Source organism: Gorilla gorilla, chromosome 10 (genome assembly GCF_029281585.2).
Source record: "Gorilla gorilla gorilla isolate KB3781 chromosome 10, NHGRI_mGorGor1-v2.1_pri, whole genome shotgun sequence".
Lineage (NCBI taxonomy): Eukaryota > Metazoa > Chordata > Mammalia > Primates > Hominidae > Gorilla > Gorilla gorilla.
The window spans coordinates 28,977,690-28,997,115 of NC_073234.2; the positions used below are offsets into that span (position 1 = coordinate 28,977,690).

The window sequence follows — 19,426 nt, forward strand, 5'->3', positions numbered from 1 at the left end:
TAAACACAGTAGTCAAAATGGGTATTAATTAAAAACTTAGAAATGTTATAAATTATCTGGCTGCATCAATAATTTGCAATGAAACTAAGGCTCTTCTCTAAGTCTCTGAGAGAGCTTGAAGTAGAATAAATTAGGTTTACTTTTTCTGAGTGGCTGAAAGAACAGAAAATTCTTTGGCAATATATGCCATGCAAGCAGGGAAGGCCTTAAGAAAGACCTAGTTTTTAAATTTTTATTTATTTATTTTAAGTTCTGGGATACATGTGTAGAACGTGCAGGTTTGTTATATAGGTATACACGTGCCATGGTGGTTTGCTCCACCTATCAATTCCCCATCTAGGTTTTAAGCCCCGCATGCATTAGGTATTTTTCCTAATGCTCTCCCTCCCCTAGCCCCCCACCCCCGACACGTGCTGGTGTGTGATGTTCCCCTTCCTGTGTCCATGTGTTCTCATTGTTTAATTCCTACTTATGAGTGAGAACACGTGGTGTTTGGTTTTCTGTTCCTGTGTTAGTTTCTCACTAGTTTGTTGAGAATGATGGCTTCCAGCTTTATCCATGTCCCTGCAAAGGACATGAACTCATTCTTTTTTATGGCTGCATAGTATTCCATGGTGTGTAAGTGCCACATTTTCTTTATCCAGTCTATCATTGATGGGCATTTAGGTTGGTTCCAAGTCTTTGCTATTGTAAATAGTGCTGCAGTAAACATACGTGTGCACGTGTCTTTATAGTAGAATGATTTATAATCCTTTGGGCGTATACCCAGCAATGGAATTGCTGGGGAAAGACCAGTTTTATAATTTGCCCACTCCTGTGAGAAACCATTTCCTTGGGGTAGGGCCCAGTAGTCAGGTGGAATCATAGTTGAAGCTCACTCTTGAAGTCATTGTTTTCTATCACAGAGATGGGCAAAAGACACAGATTCAGAAATGCTCACTGAGCCCTTACTATGTGCCTAGGAGGATGCTGGGAGCATGTTTTCAAAAGACCCACAAGGTTGGCTGCAAAGAGGTACTAGGCACCTCTTGTCCGAGAGGGCCATGAAGATGCTCTTCATCTAGGCATCCTCGGAGCCAGAGCTAGTTTCAAGGGGTCTAAGCACTGCAACTCGCCTGCTGCCCCTTCCACATCTTTTTTAGCCCTGACATTTGACCTTCTCTCCACCAGCCCTCCTACTCCCACCTCAAAATCTCACTGAAACAAGTGAGTGCCTGGGGCAAGCAGGGTGGAAGGAGGGCTGAGTGGTGGGCTCTTGGGTGTATTTGTAGCAGTTTGTGGCTTTCAGGGCACATGTTAATCATCTGCTAGAAACAGCATGGGCTTTGTGAGCTGGGTTTAGGAGCAAACCCTGGGTGGGTGTAGGATGTGACCACTAATATTTATTGAGGATTTAGTATGCCTGAGGCACTCTTCTAAGCTTTACAAAGAGTAACTCTTTCATCAGCACAGCAGCTATAAAGTAGGTAACATTTTAATCCCCATTCTACACATTAGGAAACTGAGGCATGAGAAGGGTTTAGGAACCTAGCCAGATCACATAGCTTCTTGTCTTAGTTTTCTCTACTGCACAGTAGAGGTAGCATCTACCTAAAAGTGGGAGATGGCAAATGAGTCAAAGAATGTAAAGCATCTAGCCTGGAGAATGCCACCCAGCAGTCACTAATGACAGGTATGCTCTCTGAGACTGTAACTATTGATGTGGTTTCATGTGATTACCATGAATGAGGGCCATGGTTGCTAATATTGCAAAAGAACACATAATACAAAGGTTAATATATTTTTGGCTTTGGACTGCAATTTTCAATAGGCAGACTCCAACCTATGAACACATTGTCCTCAATAGTTCATTTATAAATCAGCTGCTCACAAACAGAAATATGCTGCCCCCAAGAAACAATACTATAAGTGGTTGGCTCATTAAAGCCAATTTAATCCAAAAGAGAGCAGAACTTTTGTGTTAATATTATTAGCTTATGTTCTTGGAACATTTACTCATTTAATAAACTTCTACAATGTACCAGGTACTGTCTCAGGAGCTGGAAAGACATAATTATTGAAAGCATGTCTCTTGCCTCAAGGAGCTTATGATTCAGTGAAGGAAATGAGCACTTGCTCAATGATTCTAGTGGAGGGTGACGGGTGTGTTTGGGCCGTTGTAGGAGGACAGGGGTGGGTGTCTGGGGTGTGGACTCTTGATAAGTTGATAGAAACAAGAAAGAGGCCCTCGCTGGCAGGAACAGGAATGAGGGTAGGAGAGAGCCATTGTTCTAAGAAGTGGCTAACAAGCTATTGTTCTAAGAAATGGCTAACCACAAACATCCTGTCCCCAGATACCTCCTTCCAAACATAGCCCCAGCAGCATGAACCTATCTGCAGTAGCCTTTCCAGCATGACCCTATAAAACTTGCCTCCATCCCCTGCATCTTGGCAGACAGGCTTCTCTCTGCTGTACTGCCTGTTGCCCTCTTGCAATGTACCTTTCTTAGTTTCTCTAATAAATCTGCCTTTCTTTACCCACAACTGTCTTGGTAAATTCTTTTACCACCCGTGATGTAGCCCTAGCCAGTTGCACCCATGACATGGGGGTGACAAAGGCCAGAAATGGGTAATGAAGTACTGGAGGAAAGGAAAATGAATTGCCTTTGCTTGGGTTCAGAGCTGGCCCCCATACTTCATTTATCTATACCTGTACTCCACTTGCTGAGCTCTGGTGCTTTCCTAACCTCCTTTTGGGGCATCCAAGCCTGACACCCCCTATTTTCACATCCACAAAATCAAAAGCCCTGTTCTTTTGGTCTAAGGGATGACATCCAGGTGTTAAAAGGAAGATAATTTGAAAACAATGTCTTACTGATGTGTGATTAAACAAGCATTCAACTTCCCCAAAATTGTTTTTGTTGTTTATATAAAGGGTTAAACTGGAAGTTTAAATACATAAAAGCATGCCAAAAAAATGTAGTGGTCATGAAGGCCAGTTGGCCCAGTTTACAGATTGCCTTGGGAACTATTTTAAGTCATTCCTACTTCTTTACTGAACCACTAATTTTTCAGATGCTGTAAGGATAATGTGGATAGGAAGAATCAATATCATCAAAACGGCCATTCTCTCCAAAGTAATGTATACATTTAGTGCTATCCCGATCAAGCTACCATTGACTTTCTTCACAGAATTGGAAAAAACTACTTTAAATTTCATATGGAACCAAAAAAGAGCCCACATAGCCAAAACAATCCTAAGCAAAAAGAACAAAGCTGGAGGCATCATGCTACCTGACTTCAAACTATACTGCAAGCCTACAGTAACAAAAACAGCATGGTACTGGTACCAAAACAGATATATAGACCAATGGAACAGAACAGAGGCCTCAGAAATAACGCCACACATCTGCAACCATCTGATATTTGACAAACCTGACAAAAATCAAGCAATGAGGAAAGGATTCCCTATTTAATAAATGGTGTTGGGAAAAGTGGCTAGCCATATGCAGAAAGCTGAAACTGGATCCCTTCCTTACACCTTATACAAAAATTAACTCAAGATGGATTAACGACTTAAATGTAAAACCAAAAACCATAAAAACCCTAGAAGAAAACCTAGGCAATACCACTCAGAACATAGGCATGGGCAAAGACTTCATGACTAAAACACCAAAAGCCAAAATTGACAAATGGGATCTGATTAAACTAAAGAGCTTCTGCACAGCAAAATAAACTATCATCAGAGTGAACTGGCAACCTACAGAATGGGGAAAATTTTGGCAATCTGTCCATCTGACAAAGGCCTAATATCCAGAATCTACAAAGAACTTAAATTTACAAGAAAACAAACAACACCATCAAAAAGTGGGTGAAGGATATGAACAGACACTTCTTAAAAGAAGACATTTATGCAGCCAACAAACTTATGAAAAAAAGCTCATCATCACTGGTCATTAGAGAAATGCAAATCAAAACCACAATGAGATACCACCTCATGCCATTTAGAATGGTGATTATTAAAAAGTCAGGAAACAATAGATACTGGAGAGGATGTGGAGAAATAGGAAGGCTTTTACACTGTTGGTGGGAGTGTAAATTAGTTCAACCACTGTGGAAGACAGTGTGGTGATTCCTCAAGGATCTAGAACTAGAAATACAATTTGACCCAGCAATCCCATTACTGGGTATATACCCAAAGGATTATAAATCTTTCTACTATAAAGACACATGCACACCTATGTTTATTGTGGCACTGTTCACAATAGCAAAGACTTGGAACTGACCCAAATGCCCATCAATGATAGACTGGATTAAGAAAATGTGGCACATATATACCATGGAATACTATGCAGCCATAAAAAAGGATCAGTTCATGTCCTTTGCAGGGACATGGAAGAAGCTGGAAACCATCATTCACAGCAAACTAACACAAGAACAGAAAACCAAATATCACGTGTTCTCATTCATAAGTGGGAGTTGAGCAATGAGAACACACGGACACAGGGAGGGGAACATCACACACTGGGGCCTGTAAGGGGGTGGGGGGCTAGGGGAAGGATAGCATTAGGAGAAATACCTAATGTAGATGACAGGTTGATGGGTGCAGCAAACCACCATGGCATGTGTATATCTATGTAACAAACCCGCACATTCTGCACATGTACCCTAGAACTTAAAGTATTAAAAAAAAAAAAAAAAAAAAAAGCAGCTCACATGCAGGTGCCAGTACTGCCAAGTGGAAGGGCAGAAGTGGAGTGGCTGCTTGTCTAGGCCATCTGTAACCTGGGGAAACTCATCTTGGAGCATGGGTGTATTGGATAACGTGTGATTTCAGGGCATTTCCAACTGAGAGTTGAAGTTGCATTATACAGACTTTCTTCAAAAGGAGGTGGAGAACCGCTGTGCTTCCCAACACCAAATTCCTTTTTGCCCCATTCCAAGGCAATGCTACCACAGCTTTCTGGCGGAAATGCCCCTTACTACTGCATAAACTGTCTGGCTCACACAGAGTCCCAGCATGACAATTACATAATTGTGTTAAAAGCCCCTTTTTAATTACCTGGGTTTGAGAGGTGAAATTGAAATTCCAATTCAAGAGGAGATTCTGAAATGTTGGGGCAAGGTAACAGGGTGAGGCAGTCAAGAGAGAAATAAGTCCTGACAACTGTGATTACTGGAGAATGAAATAATTCTTGCTCCACATAGAGCAGGTCCTGAATGAATGAATGGCTGAATGGTACAGGTCTTTTTCAAACTAATCTCATGATGTGAGGTCTTAGTGTCCATTGATTTCTTCCTGTGTGTGTGTGTTGATCGTTCTCATGCCCTTTGCCTGGTGGATCCTGCCTGCCCTTGACTACAGGTATTCTGAGGATCGATACATTTGTGACCATGCCAGACCCTGTGCTTGCAGATGTCCACCATAACCTGAAAAATGTACTTATGGTTGTCAGACCACAGGGATATTTAAGAAATCAAGCTATTCTGGCCACACTGTTTGGACTCCAAATTATCCCGAATTATGTCAGACCTGGGGGTGACCTTCTGTATCAGGGGCCAAGTTGCACCAGGTAATGGTGCTCTGGGAGCACCCTGTCTGGTGCTGAGAACTGGCATTGACTTTGACTCTGCCTCCATCTCTACTTGATGCCTTCTCAGCCTTCTTGCCTCAGCATCAGAGGGTTAAAACAACTCCTCTAGCCGCAGCCTCTCCTCATTAGCAACCTGGAATCATTGCAGTGCTGAAGGCTGCATTGTTCTTCAGCATTTGAATACAATTTGCATAACGAAGCAGGTGAGAGCGCCTCTTGCCTGTTCAGGCAGCCGTGATTGGCAGAGAGAAAGGGATTTATAGGTAGTTGGCCACAATTAATTTGGTGTGCTTTTAAAAGGATAAAAAGAAAAGCAGAAAATTGCTCGGTGCTCCAAGTCAAAACCACATCTGTACCTTATGTGGTGTATGTGCTGGTGTGTTTGCAGGGATGGGTGGGTGTGTCATGTAAAGGCATGTGAGTTAATAACCTTGTGTGTTCAAGTGCATTTTTTTTTCTGTAAGAAAAAAAAAAAAGGCTCACTTCCCAGAGGTTCCTGAACCCCAGAGGTCCTCAGCTGCGGAGTCCTTCATGACACAATGCTGTTAGCCATCTTGTTCAATTTGTATTTGAGGCCACTCGGAGACATCATTAGAAATCACAGTATTCTTTCTTCAGTACCAGGATAACACCCAGCTCAACATCTCTTTTGTACCCAGTCCAAAAAAGGTGGAGTCCCAGCTGTCTCAGGGTCTGTTGGCAATCAGTTCTTGCAAGAAACACAGCTGGCTAATACTTTACTCAGAAAACTGTGGTGCTAGTGATAAGCTGGGAGATGTGTAGAGGAGTTTCACAGAATTAAGCATTTAGGAAATTAATATCGAGGTGGTTTATAGCCTTAAGCTACTCGTGGTCTTCTTGTCACAAGTACTTCAGAAACTAAACACTACTCTTGCTCTATTTCCCTTCTGAGATGAGGATGGAGGGGTGAAGTAGGGTGTCCTTCCCTCCACTCCATTTCTTCCCTCTCTGCCTTTTCTACTTTTCCCATAAAGGGAAGGTTGCTGAGAGTGGGATCTTTTTCTTTGTAGCTGGATTAAGTAAACACACTGGTTACTGCCTAGCAGAGAGAAAACATGACACCCAATAATATTCGATGTCTTTTTGATTCATTCATCCAGTCAACTCTCATTATATAAGTGGTTCTTAAATGTGCAAGGGGCTGTATGTGCACAAATGAAGAAAACAAACTTCGCTGGAAATACTTTTGGTTAGAATGAACAAGGTCTCTTCAAGGTTCCTGTGCACTCACAGCTGGATAACGAGTGGTCTCTGGCTGGAGTCCCATTATCACTCCTTTGAGAATCCAAGAAGCCAGGCCAGAGAAGGTCCCCAGGACAGAGGCTTTATTAGATTCCGTTGCCTCAGGCTAATGCCTCTAGAAGCATGCCCCACTTTCCTGTGTCCACACAAAGAAGACACAGGGCTCTGGTAGGCAGTATCACAGGGGCAGATGCAGGCTGTGGGGTCAGCTCTCTGGATCAAATCCTGGAACCCTCACTTTCTAGTTGTGTGACTTAGGTGAATTTGCTTAATCCTTAGATGACTCTCCTCATCTGTAAAATGATGTTAATAATGGTGATCTCAAAGGGTGGGCATAAAGATTAAAAGTAGTGAGGCAGGAGAAAAGGGTCTGGAGGAAGGGAACTTAAGGCTGACTCCTGCTGAATCAAGGAAAAACATCAAGGTCTGGGGGCAGGGAATCTAAGGCCAATTTGCACTGATTTCCCAAAGCTGAATCAAAAAGAAAAAACCTGGGCCTGGGGGCAGGGAACCTAAAGCCAATTAACGCAAACTTCCTGAAGCTAAACCGAAAGGAAAAACCCCATCTCCCATTCCCAGTAGCAAAGGATCAAAGGCTATTCTCCCTACCAACCTCCTCCTTCCACCAAGTCTCAGATGGAAAAGGGAGAGTGCCTTGGATTGGCCCTGGGCCAAGCAGGGACCATCCCTTTATCTGCATAGGGCACCAATTCACCTCAGTCTTTAATTAGCCACAGACCACATCCTTCATCCAGACAAGCGGTAGCCAATAGGAACCTCAAATGGGGCACTTAAAACCCAGAAAACTTTGTAACCAGGCCCTTGAGCCACTTGCTCGGGCCCACTCCCACCAGACAGAGTGCTTTCTCGCTTTCATAAATTCCTGCTTTTGCTGCTTCGTTCCTGTGTTTCATTACTTGGTTACTTTGTGTGCTTTGTTCAGTTCTTTGTTCAAAATACCAAGGACCTGGACAACTTCTGGTCAAGACCCTCCACCGGTAACAGTAGAACCATATGTGAAGAGTTTAATAGTAGGCTTGGCACATAATATATGCTCATTACATAGTTCAATAATAAGGGCAGAGAGAAATAGGCAGGTTTGGCCCCAGGAATCCCAGTGGCTATCATCTAGCCAAGAAATAAAACTCAACGTGATGCCAGCTCTTACAGATCCTGCATTCATTCTAGTTGTTCTCCTCCCACTCTAGGGTGGGGTGGAAGGCAGTGGTGTCAGGGAAAAGAGGAGCTGCAGAGGCAGGAAAGCACTTCCTTGGCTGGCACCACAGTGGTCTGGCATTGCCACTCCCTAGGCATGGCAGATGTCCTCCTTGCCAGGCAAGTTCTGGGCTCCCCAGAGATGCTCTCAGGAAGAACATTGGACCAACCTCAGTGCAGCTGGTCACTCACATCAGTCCCTCCAGCTTTTCCACTGGACAGCACCCCTCCTGACTCTATCTGTTGCAGTTGCCTTATCTTGGGAAGAAAGCCCTTTGGGCAGGGAGCCTTGAAAAACACCTCCTGCGACCTCAGGCCCAGACTGACTCCCTCCTTCCCATATGGCCTCATCTGGTCTTGAGAAGCAGATCTATCTGGCCATTGTGGGGAGTATGGCCCACCAGCCAGGGACCAGTTCTCACCAAGACCTGTCACCTTCAGTCTTCTCAGGTATGGGTCAAATGCCAGCCCTTCTCCATTCTAACTGCAGGGGGTGGATACCAAGCTCTCTAGATGACACCCTCAAAGCAGCTTCAGTAGGTTAAAAAGTACAGAAAAAAGAATTCCACAGCCTTCCAACAGCTACCCCACCCCCTCCACCACCCCAAAGTAGTTTTCTCTCACAATCCTTTTCTTACTTTTGATTTCCTGGCTACCTCCTTGGCAGAGTAGTGCCACACAGGTGGGAGCTTTTGGCACCTGTACTTTTATTTCCAGCCGGTTGGAGAGAGTCCTACTTGGTTTGAAAGGGTTCTCCAGATAATTTTGATATCAATGAACTGTTCTACCCCACCACTTTCCTGGCAGCTACTCCTTCCTGTGCACTCCCAAACAGAGACAACTTCTCGTACTGACTAGCCATGTACTTTTTAAAGTGAGGACCCGAGGCCTTGAGCCTCCTCCTCCTGGCTTCCTCCTGGAGTGATGGCTGACAATCCAAGCTGCTCCGTGCTGAGGGAGTCGGCTTGCCTGCTCGTTTTCTCCTCTCCACTCTGGCCATTCTCAGGATCATGTTGGCCTGAAGCCAATGCTCCTGATGCTCTCGATCAAAGCCATCACCTGAGTGGCACTGGAGTAAAATAGGAGAGGAAACATCCAAGACTATAGTGTTTTCAGAGTGTCAGCCACTTGGTCTTTAAATGGCTCTCTGTGACCCACGCTGGACAGGAAATCTAGACGTGGAATCGTAAACTAAATGGTTGGGCTTCCCTAGCCTCAGGGAGTCTCAGGCCCCCATCAGCCCTAGCATATGCCCAGCTAGGCCGAAAGGTTCCAAAAATATAGCAGGCTGCACACCTTTTCCACTCTTGCCACCATTACAGCTGGAGGCAACAAGGCTGAAACACAAAAGCCCAGAGCAGCCCTGGCCACAATTTCATTGTGAATATAATTCTGACATCTTTAAAACCTGACTCATTCTAGGCTTGATGCTTTTGGCCACATATAAATTTCCATGCTGCATTAATTTGTCTCAAAGGACTCGAACTTAGTTGTTCAGAAGTGAAACATTAATTCTTAATAAATTCTCAACCCACAACCCACAATTTAGTGAACTTATAAAAGATTAGCCCTCCCCGTACTAAAACATTGATAGTTTTTTGTTTTTAATCAGAAAAGAATGTTGGGGAACTCTCCTATTTTATGTAAATAAACTTTGGAACAAAGCAACTGCCTTCAACAGTTAGCTAAATAGAATAGCTCTCTTATAGAAACAGAGACTAGGCTGTAAATAGATTTGAAATTTGGTGGGAATCCTCAGAGCCACCTGCTCCTCCCCACCTGGGAGAGTCAGTCTGACTGGGAGAGGCCCCATAGGGAAGCTATAGACAAATTCAACGATTCCAACAGTTAAAAGAAGTGCTCATTAGCCTCTCCCACATCCAGAACATTCCAAATCTGAAAGGACAACATCCCATGCTGTGTACTTTGATTTTTGTTAATTAAAATTGTTTGTTGCCTATTTTTGGCTTTAATTTTGGGCCTAGTTCAATTCAATGCAGGTGACAAAACTGTGAATTCATACTCATGCTAGTTTGCATAGTTGCATTAAAAAAGTCGTAGTTCCAGGAAGCCTCCGGTCCTCTAATATCTTGCATAGGGATACCTTTCTAAGAAGGGTAATACAGAGCAGATCCAGGACAGCGTTGGCTTCTGATTACCTCCCTCCCTCCCTTCCTTCCTCTTTCCCCTCATACTCTCTCCATCTGTCTCCTTCCTTCTCCTTCCTTCATTTCATTTCATTTTTGTGTTTCACAAAAAGATGAGTCTACTAATATCAGCAGAATGAGACAAAGCCAAATTCTTTACCCAGGTAAGAAAGACAAACTTTCTGATATCTATTTAGTAAGTCTTCTATGCACATGGGAAACCTGTGTTCCTTGTGCAGCTTTGTGAGTGCTAAGTTACTATTTATCCAGTTATCTTGGTACCTTTATGTAGTCTTGGAGGGTAGGGATGTGTGTTTGCGTGTGTATGTGTGTGTGTGTACATTCCTGTGTAACAAGGAGGATAAGGCTACAAGAAGAGAGAGGACACCTGTTTGCTTTTGATGAGAAAAGAGTTCCCTGTGCCGGATGATCAAATAAAGTATCTTCCAGTTCTGTGATTTAAACAACATGGCACAGTCTAGAATATGAGAAGAGTGCATTAGTGTTTTTCTGCACAAAGGAATTGTGAAAATGATACATCTCACAGAAACATGTCCTCAATTCCCTTCGATAAGGACATCACTACTAAAAGGCCTCGTAGAAGGTAGTGGGGAAGTGTGCACATAAGCAGTGTAGTACGTATTGTGAGAAACTAACATTAATCCGGCTCAAGGACACAGCAAAAGGGAGCACACAATGACACTCAGGTTTTGTATTGTCTTCCTAAAATTAACCAGCAAGGAGAAGACTGCCTATAAAGCATGTCTCTGCAAAGCTTCAGTGCAAACTGGATCCATTCTTCCAGGCAAAGGAGAGGGGAACTGAATCTGATCCCACTGCAAGAAATACTCACTTTGAAAGGATGGGGCTGGGAGACTGACAATGCAAATCGGGACAAAGAGGAGAAGCACTGAAGTCTAAAGGATGCAATGAGCTCAAAGTGCAGATTACAGAAGAAGTTGTGAAGGCCTTGTATTAGGTCCCTGTGGCAGCCATAAAAAATAGCCACAAACAGAAGCTTATTCTCACATAGTTCTGAATGCCAGAAGTTCCAAAACAAGGTGTTAGCTGGGCAGTGCTTCTTCCAAAGGTTCTAGGGGAGAATCCATATCTTGCCTTTTTCGGCTTCTGGTGGCTCCATGTGTTCCCGTGGCTGCATCACTCCTGTGTCTGCTTCCATCTTCATATGGTCTTCTCATCTGCGTGTTTTCTCCCCTTCTGTGTCAAATCTGTGTCTGCCTTTTTCTTATAAGAACAATTGTCTTTGGATTTAGTGTCTACCTGGATACTCCAGGATGATCTCATCTTGAGATCTTTAACTTAATTACATTTGCAAAGATTTTTTTTTTTTCCAAACAAGGTCAATGTTTGTAGGTTCTAGGGGTTAGGATGTGGCTATATCTTTGGGAGGATACAATTCAACCCACTTCAGGCCCCAACAAGGTAGTAGAGCTTAGAGGTGAGGAATACAGTGTTAGAAGTCATAGGAAGGCAAGAAGCAGGTGGTCGTTCAAGGGAAAGAGGGCCGTTCAAGGGGAAGGGGACCACAAAAGAGGAAGGAGTAAAAGGCAACTGTGAAGCCTTGCTAGGAACCCAGTCATCAACTCCGGGTCATCTGCCCCTCAGGACTTGGAGGGTGACCACTACTAAGCCACAGGATGTTGAACTGAAGTTAAGGATCTCTTGTCTCAGTAAAGATGGATTCAGGAATTAGGACTTGGGGGTACCTGTTGGGGCACATAGCAGACCCATTCTTAAATAATGCCAGATAAGAAGTGGGGGTAGCCAACCCTGATGGACAGACCTGGGGCTAGCCAAGCCCCAGGGATCTGTTCTGGACCCATTTGGATGGAGGTCACCCTGGCAGGAATGAAGGAGGCTCAGCGCTTGGGACAGCAGTCCATGGAAAGGGTCAGACTGGCTCTGCCAATTAAGAGAACAAAAGGCAAGTGTCCTTCCCCATCTCGTGTGCATTCTGTACCTCGGACACTCCCAGGATTTGGGGAGTTTTACATTTTTCAGATCTGCTCTTGATCAGTAGCTCCAAGAAGAATAGTTGCCTGACAGGCCAAGAGGACTCCCATGCATGAATCATACCCTTACATTTTGCTCAGCTACCTAGAGGTCCAACCCAGGCCCTCATTACTAGCTCCCTGGCTAGTTGGTCATAACTGCTACTTTCTCAATTAAGTTATTTTTAGCCCAGTATTCCATGGTCTGAGTGAGATGATCTGGGCCAGGAAAAGGGTGTGACAGATCGGGCTGGAGGTTGGCTGTCTTCTGCTGGCTTCCAGCCTAAAGTTAATAGGGCAGGAAAATAAATTTGTGCAGTGGAAAGCATGGCCCCATTTCCTCACACATGCTCAACAACCACTCAACATTTCAGGGTAGTTGTGGAGTAAATTTGCTTATCACCAGGCTGATTTGTTCCAGAACACATATTTATTTACTTGCCTGCATATTGATTTAAAAGTCATGCCCTTCCTATATCCCAAAAGAATATGAAGTGACTTCCAGACCCCCATGGGACTTCTTGGAAACCCAGAAGACTCATTATTCATTTAGGTGTTACGTGGCCATCCTGATTGTACCTCCAGTGTTGCAGGCAAAGATAGCTACCCTCATTAAGCAGATGAGCACATTTTTGACATTTGAAAGTTAATAAAACTCCTCTAGTTCCTTGAGGAAAAGAGCTGCAAAATATATTTCAGGCATGTGTCACAATGGTGGTAGGAACGTGTGAAGTCGTTTGCAGCCAGATACCCTGGAGAGCCCAATGGTCAAACAGCAAACTTCTGTGACTTTAGCAGCCTCCACCTCCCTGTGGGCTTCCTCCAATCTGACCCCAGACCCCACTGACCCCCTAACTGTCCCTTCTCACTCCTGGTGCCACCGTTCTCCACCATCCAACAGTAGCTTAAAGCTAAGGGTCACTCTATACACAGGCTAAAGTCAATTTGAGGGCCATTAGCCTGCCCAAGTACTGGAAATCACCATTCTTCTCTATTTAAAATAATGTCTCTAAAAGGCTTATTAAATAAAGTGCAAATGTTACAATACTATCTAATTATTATGGCTCAATTAATTAGATAGCTACATGTTAGTAGGGGGAAAGGATCTAACTTGTTAGGCTTTGATAAGGTAGATAGGAATGTAGGAAGAAAAGTGAATAACTGGAAAAAGCATCAAATAGCATCAGGGTCTAAACAGGGTGGCACACTGTTCAGGGGCTATAGTGAGCCAGGAACACCATAAGGGCAAATTATTTAACCTCACCAAGCTTCAGCTGCCTCATCTACAAATAAAGATATTAATAGCACCATTATATAAGATAACCTATGAAATATATTTGGCATGATGCCTGGCTTGTAAGAGCTGAAAAAAATCTTACCTGGGAAGTTATCGCTGAAGTTATATTATTATTAATAATAATAACAATGATAATCATTATTATTAGTAGTAATAGTAGTGGTGGTGTTAATGTGCCCTGTTAAGTGGAATCACGGCATTACATTAAAGGATAGGGAATTAAATAGGAAAGTGGGGGCAGGGGTGTCAATTCCAGTCCTTATCTATGTCACAGCTTTCCCTGAGATTAGCTACAGGAGAAACACCCTGGCAGAGTGATTTTGGAGCCAAATACACAGGGACTCAAATTTTGGCTCTGTCACTTGATAATGTATAACTTTGGGGAAGTTACTAGTTTTCCAGAGTCTCGGTGTTCCTATTTGTAAAATGAGAATAATCATACCTGTGTGAAGACTATCCAAATAGCATACACAGAGCATACAAAATGTACCTAGTGCCCAGCAAATATGTCCCCCTCCCTCACTGGCCAAGCTCTTTTTCCTTCATACTATGGTTGGCAGACTGCAAAATGAGAAATCCATCTGGATGGGTGAGAAATATGAGAATGCATTGTGGGCTCTTTGTTAAGAGAAGAAAGATGTCACTAGCTCCCTTACACCCTCCTCCCACTGGGGGAGCTGCTGGAATGTACAGTCGGGTTGCTGAATGTTCGAACTTGCACCCATATTTAGGTACAGCATGTAGTGGAATAATTCTGAATTCACTGTAATGTGCTACCGCAAAATGGAAGCCTTCCAGTATAAAGGAGTACAAAAATAGGTTTTCATGGAAATTTAACTCTGGTTTTCTACCTTAACACAAATGAAATCTGAGTACATTTTTTTTCTGCAAAAAAGCTGAAGATAACTTTTTAAAAAGCTATAAATAGAATGGCTACAAATATCTTTCCATTATCGCTCCAAGATATTTATCACTTGATCTGAGTTATATGGAAGATATATCATCTGTAACAGTCAAAACAAGTTTAGGAACCCTTCTCCATTTTAAATGTTACTTCCTTGATGACAATCTAATCACATTGGAAAATAATCTTCAAAATCATCTCACTTCTTTTCTCAACATTATTGTTTGAATGTCTTTATTCTTTTTCTAAATTCACAGAATATACTTCCTCTCATGCATTACCATACCCTGTCCCAATAATTTGTTTTCTTTAGGTGTTAGACTGTAAGTAAGTAAGACTATAAGAATTTTAACATTTTAAGTATATTTTCAGGAAACTCTCTTTCTGATTTATATAACTGTCCATGACACTGATATGCAGTCATTAGTTACTTAAATGTTTTTTATAATTATGTAAATCATGTTGACAGATTCTGGTAGGGTGCTTACACTTTACTGTTTTGTCATCTGCGAAGTTCTGAAATGTATCAGATAACCATTTACAAAGTAAACAGCTGTTAAGGGGCACTTGCTGACTTGTTGCTTTCTTTGCCTGTGATGCTGGATCCGTTGTTTTTGCCAGGGGCTCTTAAGTAAATACAACCTCTCTTCCTCTCTCCCCACAGACTCTTTTTTTTTTTTGTCTTAATGATGAACAACTTATGGTCATTGACTTTGTGGAGTTCATGGTCAGACAGAGGAACAGGTGGTCAGGTATTGGCCTATAGATTATTGTAACAGAATGTGGAAGATACGTGTTATAATAAAGATTTGAATAGTTGCCATAATAGAGCACTAATTTCCCAGATGAGCTAGGGAAATGACTAATTTCCCAGATGAGCTAGGGAAAGCTCCACAAATAAAGGGATCTCTAATCTAGGTTTTGAAGCTTCAGTAGGAGTTTGATGAGTGAAAAAGTGGGGAAAAAAGCCTCCCAGGCAGATGCATAGATAGAGGTATGGTTGAAAAAGATGAACAGTTGTGGATACCCAGGATATGAGATGCAGGAACCCAAGCATTGGCCAATGAGACTGCAGAGCTGGGGTCACAGTGGAAATTATTTGCAAAGGTCTTGAAAGTCTCTCTCTCTCTCTCTCTCTTTCTCTCTCTGACACACACACACACACACACACACACCTGTCTTCATTCTATAAAACAAACTGATGGGATCCAACTTTTAGAACATAATCAGCATGGTATGGAGGACAGACATGTGCATATCCTGTCTGCTTTAAGAAGCCTAGAAATGGTACTTACTTCAAAATCATGGAAAAGAAAACTATCTTCCTCCATCTCAGTTATGCTTAGTTCAAACAGAAAAGCATTCAGTTGTTACTGCGTGGCCCATGAGGGTAAGAGAAAGATAAGTGCAGTATGCCAAGTAATTTTTGAGACATTTGAAGGAAGCATTTTGATACCCATGCAGATCCTCCACTTAACAGCCAAGAAGGTCTGTGACCTACCTCATCTCTGCCATATTGATGCACAGTGACATGATCTCACCATACAGTGCTATAACCATGCATAGGACATGATACACTACACCCCTGCCATGTCATGCATGGTGACATGGCCCTGCTATACTCTGTGTGGTACATAGTCTACTACATCTCTGCCACAGCCTCATGTGAAGACATGGTCTGCCATACCTCTGACAAGTCTACACATGGGGCATGGCCCATCAAGTTTCTGCAACATCCATGTTTTAGGGTGGTGCGTTAGTGCATTTTATGTTGCTATAGAGGAATACCTGAGACTAGGTAATTTATCAAGAAAAAGAAAGATTCAGTTGGCTCACAATTCTGATATCTGGAAAAGTTCAAGTTTGGGCATATGGTGACAACCTCAGGCTGCTTCCACTCATGGTGGAAGGGGCAGGGGAGCCAGCATGTGCGGAGATCATATGGCAAGAGAGGAAGCAAGAGAGAGGGGAGGTGTCAGGCTCTTTTTAACAATCAGCTGTTGGGGGAATTCTCATGGGAACTAAAAAAGCAAAAACTCACTCAGTCCCACCCCTCCCAAGGGAGCCACTAATCTGTTCATGAGAGATCCACCCCCATGACCCAAACACTGGCCATCAGGCCCCACCTTCAACACTGGGGATCAAATTTCAACATGAGATTTAAAGGGATCAGACATCCAAACAATAGGAGGTGGGCGTGGTCCACCTTACCCTAAGCCACAACCAAGTATTGAGCTCTGAGGTTGTTCTCCACCCTATTACTGTCCAGGTTACAGAAACAGTCACCAAAAGGTGATTGTGGTAGTGGCTGCAAATGGGGGGAAAAGGAGGTGTGCAACTCAAATTTTAGTTAGGGTCGTGATGAAAGATGTTGATGAAGGAACAATAAGAGAGAGGTTTAAAAATGGATTAATACATGGATGAATATATAAATGAATGTATCATAAGTCATGAGATGAGAGAAGTAAATAAAAGCTTCCAAATAAGAGAGAAAAAAATACAAGAGAGAGAATTTTTTTTTTAAATAAGGAAGAAAAATAAAGCAAAAAGGAAGACAAATCAGAGAAACAGATAACACAAAGGGGTAAACACAGTGGAGTATATATTTTCCATGGGCCATGATGTGCCCATCTCCTCAGTGTGTGTACACAGCAGCGGCCCTCTAGTAACACCCCACACTGGCAGCCCTGTGCATTTAGGCTGCCCAACCACATCTAACAGGAGGTACCATGCACTCAAAAAAATATATATATATATAAAATATATATAATAAATATATAAAAATGTATATAATATATAAAATATATAATATACATTATATAATATATAAAATATATAATATACATTATATAATATATAAAATACATAATATATATTATATATAATAAATATATAAAATATATATCATAAATATATATAGTATCTTTTCTCAAGATACTATTTATCTTCTCCACATGCTTTTGAATGTTCTTGATAAGTAGAGATGTAGAAGGAAAAATGAGAATCTGAGCCCCTGAAGAGAATATCTCCTCCTTTTCATTCTTCTCAGACCATTTGCTTAAGTGTGTAGGGTTTTAGGTTGGGCAAATCTAACCCATGTGCAAAGTACTATTTGGTCTGAAGACACACCTGTCTGCAGCTCATGGCTTCATCCTGGGGGGGTGGGGGTGGGAGTGGAAAAATATCACATTTTCTAAATCTTAAGGAAATAGAGTAGAAAATTTGTTGTAAGCACAAGTCTCCAAAATTATTTTGGCCATAAGCTTTATGGGACACTCCATGAAAGTGTCTCCCATCCCTAGTCCTGGTTACATAGTTTCAGGAGACAGATCTCCCATGGAAAATGTGATGCTTCAGGCAGACTGGAGGGTCAGATGTATTTAGAATGGGTTTTGTACATCCTCATCTAGCAGTGATGGAAAACAGCAGGCACTTTCCCTTCTCTCTCAATTGCATAGGCCCGCAGGAGGCCTGCAATTAGTAAGGGGGCAGCCCATTCATCAGCACCACACAGGGGCAATCATCCAAATCATCCAGTTAAACAGCAGTTACTTCTCTTCAAGACACAATGCTTCTTCCTGCTCAGCCCCAGAAACACATGAGTGTGCACCAGAACAAAGGGAGAGCCCACAGCCAAACACCACTGGGAAGAAAAGGAGGCCATCATGCGCCCATCTCCTCAGTGTGGGAACACGGCGGCGGTCCTCTAGTAACACCCCACATGGGCAGCCCTGTGCAGATAGGCCACCCAACCACATCCAACAGGAGGTACCATGCACTCAGAAAGCCGCTAACATACCAAGCCCCTTATTTTCAGCCTAGGGTGTACTAGTGATAACTTTTCACGAATCAGGAGGCCAACATGAAGTCACATTATTTCAGTAGGGAAACTGACTTCTACTCCCATGTTCCAATACAAGAAAACATAAGAAAGAATGGTCAATTCCAAAAATTTAGAAGACAAGCAGGTACATGAGAACTTTGAGTATGGCTGAGAACAGGATTGAGGGAAAGACGGGAGATTTCAAATGAGTCTCTTACCTTTTTGTCGCTCAGGCCAGAAACCTGGTCCACATATTCCTCTTGGATCATGAAGGCAGCTAAGTTGGCAGTGTAGCTGGCCAGGAAGATGACAGCAAAGAAGGCCCACACTGACACCATGATCTTGGAGGTGGTCCCCTTTGGGTTCTGCACAGGTACGGAGTTGTTAAACACCAGACCCCAGAGCAACCAAATAGCTTTGCCGATGGTGAAAGAGGGTCCACCAGGCTCTGGCATGACAAAAAGACAAGGACGAAAGTTAAGCCATTGTGGCTGGTTCTGTTGAAACCTACAAAGACACAGGGTGAGTCCCTGCTCAGAGCAGGAAACCCTTCCACTAAAACCAAGCCCTTTTATAGATGGCTTTTAAATTTGAGAGTGTGTATCTCTCTTTTCCAGGGACTCTCAGGAGGGCTGCAGAGGGTTCCTTAGGAGAAAAACCAGAAGCCCGGGGTGTGTGTGGGATGGTCTTTCTTGAACTAACAGTCATAACTCCCCTCTGGAGGAGCCATCAACCTGCCCCCATATACAAGACCCTCTCAAGATTACATCAAAACTGAGTAAAACAGGCCAACTATGTCACTATGGTCACAATTGGGTCATGTCTGTCATTTTTTCCTAAATTTTATATTTGTATCTACCAAGAATGCATTTTAACTTCCAAAAACATCAGCAAGAATTGTGTAAGATTGTTTTCTACCATTCATAAACCCTCTCCAAGTCTGTTTACACTGACGCTAGATGGCTTAGAATGCACTTTTTCCTGATTTTTCTTTAGCTTCTAGCACTTAGCACTCAATGTTTCAAAGACAACCCTGATCCTACTCTGATGCCAACACTTCCCAACTGGTTTCCTGCCATAGAAGCTTGCGTGTAAAAGAATATCAGGGGCCAGGCATGGTGGCTCACGCCTGTAATCCCAGCACTTTGGGAGGCCGAGGTGGGCGGATCACGAGGTCAGGAGATCGAGACCA

At 42.9% G+C, this 19,426-nt stretch overlaps 1 protein-coding gene across 2 annotated transcripts in view; it reads right to left on the reverse strand.

Moving 5' to 3' along the window:
* The window catches only part of GRIN2B (glutamate ionotropic receptor NMDA type subunit 2B), a 442,738-nt gene that overhangs the window by 49,519 nt on the left and 373,793 nt on the right, over positions 1-19,426 (reverse strand). For both annotated transcript variants that reach the window (XM_055358714.2, XM_055358713.2), the window contains one exon: positions 18,453-18,682. In XM_055358714.2, coding sequence (XP_055214689.1) covers positions 18,453-18,682 — 230 coding nt within the window. The remainder of the gene's footprint in view (positions 1-18,452; positions 18,683-19,426) is intronic.